The sequence below is a fragment of the Colossoma macropomum genome, unplaced genomic scaffold (genome assembly GCF_904425465.1).
Source record: "Colossoma macropomum unplaced genomic scaffold, Colossoma_macropomum, whole genome shotgun sequence".
Taxonomy (NCBI): Eukaryota; Metazoa; Chordata; class Actinopteri; order Characiformes; family Serrasalmidae; genus Colossoma; species Colossoma macropomum.
This window is the reverse complement of record NW_023494809.1, coordinates 7,383,501-7,391,045: the sequence shown is the minus strand read 5'-3', so window position 1 is coordinate 7,391,045 and position 7,545 is coordinate 7,383,501. Positions and strand designations below refer to the sequence as shown.

The following is a 7,545-nucleotide window of genomic DNA, read 5'->3' as shown; positions in this document are numbered from 1 at the left end:
TTGGAGCAGTGGGAACTGTGGAGTGATGAATCACACTTCTCTATCTGGCAGTCTGATGGAAGAGTCCCAGGTTTAGTGAATGCCAGGAGAATGTTACCTGCCTGACTGCACTGTGCCAACTGTAAAGTTTGGTGGAGGAGGGATAATGCTGTGCGGTTGTTTTTTAGGGGCTGGCCTAGGACCCTTAGTTCCAGTGAAGGGAAATCTTAATTTTCAGCGTACAAAGACATTTTGGACAATTGTATGCTTATAACTTTGCGGGAACAGTTTGGGGAAGAACCTCTTCTGTTCCAGCATGACTGAGCCCCAGTGCACAAAGCAATGTCCAAAAAGGGATGGCTGGGTGGGTTTGGTGTGGAAGAACTTGTCTGGCTAAAACTGTATTTTACATTTCTCTGGTTACATGAAAAAGGCAGTATTTCTGATAAATTAAGTTACAGTAATTTTACAGATTTTTTTAGCGTCATTGAGAAAACATACTTTTACTGTTAAACATTTTTTGCTGCCACCCCTGCTGCCAGACTTTGTACCACAACTTTTTTTAGTATAGCTAATTTTCTAAGCCATTATTAGATTAGACCGTTACTATTGAATAAAATATTATTAATATTTCAAGTGATTCCAAACTTTTGAAAGGTACTGTAAATAAATCTTGCTGAAATTAGCACTTTTTCCATAGTGGCTTTTCAGTGCTGTTGTACTAAGTGCCGCCCCTTCAGAGGTCAATGCAGCTAAAGTAGTTTTTTTGGGCCAAAGAATCATCTTTTTCCTAAGCCTGTGAATAGAAATTCAGAATGCGTATGTTACTTACGACATTTAGTAATCTGCTTCCACTGCGCTGAGACTTCTGTTTTAGCCAGCATGCAGGAGTTAACATAACTGTTAAGGGCTTTGCAGTAGGTCTCACGGCTTCCGTGAGTGAGACATGCATAAAAGACACAGTCGGTTGGAAACTGGGCCAGCATGACTGTCTCATTGCAGTTAGCGAAGGGCCCTGTTTTGTCTACAAGCACGCCGCAGTATTCGGGGCCACGGTAACGCTGCTTCTCTTGCTCAGTGCAGGCTGGGAAGTGCCAGCATGTGCGGTCGTTGTCGGGAACACTCCAGGATGCAGCCCACTCTACAATGTCCGACACAGGAACGCCGGCTGGCGTGACAAAGTCATCGCTGCGGTTGTTGCTATAGGTTCCGCACATGCCCACCAGGTTTTTGTAGTAGCTGCTGGGCACTGTCACCTTGAAAAACTCACCCCAGTCAAAGGTGACCTCCAAACCAAAGTCTGTCTTCAGGGTTCCAGTGAAACCTGACTTAGTTATCGTGATGTTGCCAGAGTCCAGATTCACAGGGAGAGGGGATGTTTTATTATCAATCTGGAGAGCAGAGAAAGAGGAAATATGGTTTGTTAGGTTCCACACTGACCACAAGCCCTTAATGGCCTATGTCCAGCAATTCTTGACAATCTTGAAGTCTGTGTTGATAAAGACTATGGCTGATATATACTTATTAAGCAGTGGTCACAAACTCTCCTCCTGGATATCTACTTTCCTGCAGAATTTAGTTCAAACCAGCATCTAATATGCTGAATCATCCCCTTAACTAACACTAATGCATTTGATCCAGCCGGCAGGTGTGACACATTGTGGCTGGAACTACATTACAAAGGAACATAGATCTGCAAGTCCAGGGTTTGTGATCACTGTTATAAGGCAATACTTAAGTATTTATGCATAGCTTAAACCATTAATCGTACAATGATATTAGATGTTTTATGAATTAAATGACAATGTATTGACATAAGGGCCCTTAAACTGAAGTGACAGACATTTGTTCTATTTATTACACTCTTATGAAGAACTGTTCCCAACTAATGGAACTTACAAGGCACAGTTTAGTTAAGAGACCCATTTATCAGGTCTATGATTTTGTGATAGTTGTCATACATATTTTACCTTACGTATGAACATGCATATTAAAATATGTACAAAAAGATCAAAAGTAGATGTACTGTGACATATTACAGTAACTATAGCATTCTAAATTAACTAAGCTAATACATTAGTTAGTTGTTTATATCTGTAGAAAGTTTATATCTTTGTAGAAATTGTGTTTTTGCTTTTGTGTAGCACAGAACGGAAATATGGTGTTCTTAACAAGGCTAATGAATGTCTGTCACTTTAGTTTAAGGGTCCTCATGTCAATACACTGTAATCGTGTGTTATCTTGCGATTACAGTTTATAAATACTGAAGTATTGCTTTTATTCAATGCCTATGCATGTGTTAAATCTTTGTGTAGGTAGTCTTTAAGTACAGTTTACAGGACCGCAACAAGTGAATTTCTGTAAGGCAGCATTAGGTATACTCACTGTTACTCTGTTACGTTCACCATGAGTGATGACAATTTCATGAGCTGGGAGCTTTATGATGACTGACTTCATGTAAGAACCCCGTGCTCCAGAGGCAAGCTGGTTCTTGTTGATGATGGAGAAAGGTGTGAGGGTTTTGTCTTTACCCGATGTCTTAACCATTACATAGGAGCAGGTGCCCTGGAAAGAAAACAGGCTGCCATCGAACGTCTCATAGTGAGGGTCTCCAACAGCTTGGCATGAGGCCTTAGACTCGGGCGTGCACACCCCCTTATTGTCCTTCTCCACACAGATCTCTCTCTCACGACAGGTTTTCTTGAAGCAAGGGTCTGGAACAGGGTAAGACATCAGTTTAGAAACATTCTTGGGTAACACTAACATTTGGACAGTGTTCGAAATGCTACATAACACCTCGTTATGACAACTGACATAAACCTACATACAGTTATAAAGGCTTATTGCAGTAGGTGCTGTCTGTTAGAAAAGCTGCTTTTGAGGCTCTTGAGTTGTGCAACCGCCTAAGCGTTGGCCCTATCATCGAGCAATCACGGGTTCTGGTGATGCCACAGCCATTCGTGGCTGAAAGTCCAAGAGAACACAGAAGTCCTCGCTCTCTCTGGGTGGGTAGGATGGTCCCTCCTTATCCCCCCCATCACTCAGCACAATGTGATTCAGCACAGGCGTCTATTAGCTGATGTAACAGAACTGGTGATTGACACTGACCTCTGAGCTCATTTAGCTGTCCACTTACGTTGCGTTAGCAGCAGTTTGAAAAGATGCGATAGATCGCCTCACAGGTCTCGGAGGAAGCCTGTGCTAGCTTTTGCTCTCCTAGTGTTGGTGGTATCGTGTGACGGGGGGATTCCTAACTAGTGGATGTAACTGGATAAGACTAAATTGGGGAGAAAGTGGTAAAAGTCCCCCCAAAAAAAGACTGCTTTTGTAAACTTTGACATAACACTTATGTCAGGTGACCTTGATGATGTAACAGCTTTAAAACACAAAAAATGATCAATGTTGAATAATAAATTGTTAAATATTTTTATGTATTATTTTAATGCCCAAGAAACTATTAAAGATTACACAGGAGCGTCACTAAACCTCAACACTCATTAAGAATGTGAAGATCTATGAATATGCACAGTTATGCAAATTATAAATGCCCACTTGACTCCCCGTTTCTAAACCCTGCCCTTTTACCCTCACTACCCTGCACAGTGTAACTTTAATAATCGGAAAGATTCTGTCCTTCTGGGAACAATATCTTGATTTCTCTCACTCAGATTTGAGTCTTTATCCTTTAAACTTGCCTCATTGCAGTGTCAGTGAGCCAGAATTGCTGGTGGTTTAGCCTTCTCACTAAGCTAACATTATCCTACTTTTAATTTATAGAAGGGTATAAATTAAAAGTAGATTAAGCTAACAGGGTCAGATGCAAAAAAGATTTAAGATTCAAGTCTTTATTTTCTAAATTTGTGTCAGTGAAGCTTCAGTGAACCAGAATAAAGCTCCACCGTCTTTAGTAAAGCTGTTAGCCTTCTTGTGAAGCTAACATTAGCCTCTGGTGCTATGAGAATATGAGTTAAAAGTAGCATAAGCCAACAGTTTAACACACAAATACACATTTGAGTCTCTGAGTCCTCAAAACTTGTGTCAGTGAAGTCTCAGTAAGTTGGAATGAACCTGTGCCGTGGTGTGGGGAAGCCATAGCATGCTACAGCAGCAGAATGCTACTTGGTATTTAACAGCTGTAAATGCCTTATTTGACAGTTTATTAGATAGACATGAAATATAAATTGGACACTGCCATAACTTTGAACACCAACATCATTTATTTGTTTTAGCTAAGTGTCCTGGACAATTTAAACCTACAAACAAGTACGTTATAATAGTGCAGGCATTTTCTGTAGCTGTCAGCAAATTTCCTGTCACAACATCGTAATCGTCTCATTAGCTTATTTTAGTATATTTGACCGTAATATGTTAAGGCTCATTTGTGACGTACTAAACTAAGCTGCTATGTAGTGCTCCACAATTTTTCTGTTGATGAAGATGATGTTAATGATAATGAGGAAGCCTGTGTTTCTGATGGAAAATTTGAACTCTGAACTATGGTAACGCATTTGACACAAATATCAGTCTATATAATCTTAATAACCCACATAATAGCATTAACTATTTAAAAAACACATTTTTAGTGCATCTGTTTTGACACAGATGTTAACCTGACATCAAAGTTGGCAAAGTTGGCACCATTTATGGCATACAATGCCTCTTGAAACAATAGACTTATGTAGGTCTATGTCAGTTGTCAGGATGGGCTAATGTAGGGATCATGCAGCAGAAGGTGTTATTAATTCTTGTTATGACCACAGCTATGTCACAAATAAGAACAAGACTACCTAGATAAGAACAAGACCTACCATTTACACATGAAGGAATGCCATCCTTCTTGCGGCAGACCTGATCTTCTGTACATCGCATGGGCTTGCATGAGAACTGTCCAGCTTTGCAGGTACACACTTCTATACAGTTCCCCAAGACTGACGTCTCTCCAGACTACAAAAAAATGAGACATCTTTAACTTTTTCACGGCTAAAATCAAGTGAGATATCTCTAGCCAGACTGGTTATCATCAACAGAACACAAACAAACCGAAAGCCAATTTACCTTGTAGTATCTGCCGCGTACCAGACAACCACAGTCACTTACAGGCTTACACTCGCCTCCATCAAACACATAGCCTTCGTCACACTGGCATCCCTCCAGACACACTGGACAGGTGTTTGACACAGTAAGGCTGGCACAAGTGGACGAGCAGGTGTCCGCACATAGCTCATAGTGACTTTTGGTAGGACATGTCATGGCTAGAATAGGATAAAGAGAGAAAAAGAGTAAGATATTTATATTAATTTAAATTAACTATCTATGTATCATATATAATATTAAATTATGAAATCAACTTCTTATAATACATTACATCTCTTAAAGAATCAGGGTATAACGATACACACTCAAAAATTTATTCAATATGAAACGTGGTCTCAATGTGGTATATTTTTTGATACAGCAAAAATAAAAAAGCCTAAATATTTGGCTTTAGTTCACATGTTAATGTTTGGTTATGTGTTTGGCATAGAGACATAATGATGCACATATTCTCAGGTTTGGTGCAATTTTCAATTCAGAGGTTCAATTACCTTTTTTCGATATTTTCTATGTTTAAAATGTTCTAAAATATGTTACAAAAAAGGTCTGATTATATTTAATAAAGACTGGTTTGGCTCAGAAAATAAAAGTTATCTGACAGAACTTTTTCCTTGCCTGTTGTGCTGCTCTGTAACAAAATAAACCCCCAAAATCATAACCTTTAAATCCCTTAACTGATTTATGAAAAAGTTCATTCATTTGAGCTCCCTGCCTACTTTACTCTGACAGGATGCACCCAGATGCCTAGTTTTGATGGTTGATTTAAGTTTTCCATCAAAAAGAATAAATGAGACAGAGGGGCATATAGTTGATACAGTTTAAACTACATTTTTTCGATACATATTCAAATCATTGCACCCTTGTTAAAGAATCTCCTAATAAAAAAGTAATCCTGGGCATGGGCAAAAGCACACAGTTACTTACGACAAAAGGTTGTATTCCTCCAGAAGTTGATGGAGACTCCTGCTTGCTGGCAGCTAACAACATACTTCTGGATGTAGCGGCAAACAAGGGTCTTATCTTTGAGTTGTGATGCAACATCCTTTGCACAAGCATCATAAAATGTTATGGGTGAAACTTTGGAATGGCAATTAGCAAATGGGCCTTTGTCCCAAATTAGGATCTTACAATCATTTTCAGCCTTTGTTTGACTGTCTTTGTCAGGCTGTGTGCATCTGGAACCACATCCTGTTTGACAGATTACTTCTTCTTGAACCAACATCCATCCTTCCACAAATTCCACAGCTGAGGGAGCCTGCTTACCATTTGGCAAGAGGAGGTCATCTTCCATTTTGTCATTATAGTTGCCACAGAGACCTTGGACAGCTTTTTTGTAAGTGGATGGGATTTCAACGGTGGCCATGGACACAGTGTCATAGGTCACCCTCAGTCCAAAGCTGGTGTCCAAAATAATGAAAGAGCCACTTTGGTAGACTTTAATAAGGCCTTGTTCAAGTATAAGAGGGAGAACTGCTTTGACCTCATACACCTGCCAAGAAAGAACAAGTTTACAATTTCCATTTATTCATGTTACTCAGCTCTGAATGTTGAATTCATGGTGCCTGACCAATCAAAGAACCTATCTATGAAGATGCCATATGTGCAATCCTTGCAGATAGCCTGTTGCTGCTTCCACTGTGCCCTTGAAAAAGACTCAAAACCCAAGCGTCTCTAAGGATACTGTCCCTGCTATTGGAATCTTATACATTGGTAAGGTTTCTTCCTAAACTAATTCAAATTCAATTGGAAAAATTACCCTTATTTCCCACGGAAGACCAGGAATCAGTGTGATCTTATATGCGTCTACTACAGTGTTGACTTTCCTTGTGATCACTGCTTCTCCAAGAGAAGATGTTTGTTGCACTGATACACTGAAAGGTATCTTCTTCTGGTCTTCAGTCTGGATAACTTCCACCATTCTGTACATACAGTTCCCAGTCACACTAATCAAGTTGCCATCATATGAGTGATAGGTACCAGAGCCAGATACAGAGCAAGATCCTTTGCCCTCAGGGTGGCAGGCCCTTACCCCACCACGGATCTCGCAGCGTTCGTTTGGACTACAAGAGAAGCTCTCGTTGCACTTGACTCGTCCTTGGTCACCACAGATGCAGCTGTAATTGCACTGGTCTTTGAGGTAAAAGATCTGGCCCAGGTGGTAGTACTGGCCATTATAGGTGCAACCGCATCGCTCCATAGCCACACACTCGCCATTGCTTAAGACAAAGCCGTCGTCACATATACAGCCCTCCACGCAAGGAGCACCTTGACAGGCTCTGGGCTTTGAGAGGCCGCTGCAAGTCTGGGGACATCCAGCAGCACACACATCATAGTGGCTGTTTGGTTGGCAAGCGGCAGCTGTGGAGAGACAGTATCACAGACCCATCATTAAGATATACAGGAGGTCTCACCGCAGTTTAAAAGTTTGCAAGCACCACTCAAATGTATGGAATCAATGTTTTCTGTAACATG

The 7,545-nt window shown here is 40.5% G+C and overlaps 1 protein-coding gene across 1 annotated transcript; it reads right to left on the bottom strand.

Moving 5' to 3' along the window:
- Nucleotides 1-700: 700 nt before the first annotated feature.
- Nucleotides 701-2,712, bottom strand: LOC118798519 (IgGFc-binding protein-like). Its single transcript, XM_036557902.1, has 2 exons — nt 2,365-2,712; nt 701-1,436 (listed from the first exon to the last, which is right to left on the bottom strand). Exons 1-2 carry the CDS (start codon nt 2,710-2,712, stop codon nt 804-806), a joined length of 981 nt encoding a protein of 326 aa, XP_036413795.1. The 3' UTR covers nt 701-803.
- Between the last annotated feature and the right edge of the window lie 4,833 nt (nt 2,713-7,545).

What these genes read in the sequence shown, in the direction of transcription:
- LOC118798519 (XM_036557902.1), bottom strand. Translation starts at nt 2,712, where the DNA reads ATGTCTTACCCTGTTCCAGACCCTTGCTTCAAGAAAACCTGTCGTGAG. An exon ending in GTGAACGTAACAGAGTAACA is followed by an intron (nt 1,437 to 2,364) that starts GTGAGTATACCT and finishes TGCTGGACATAG; the next exon opens with GCCATTAAGGGCTTGTGGTC.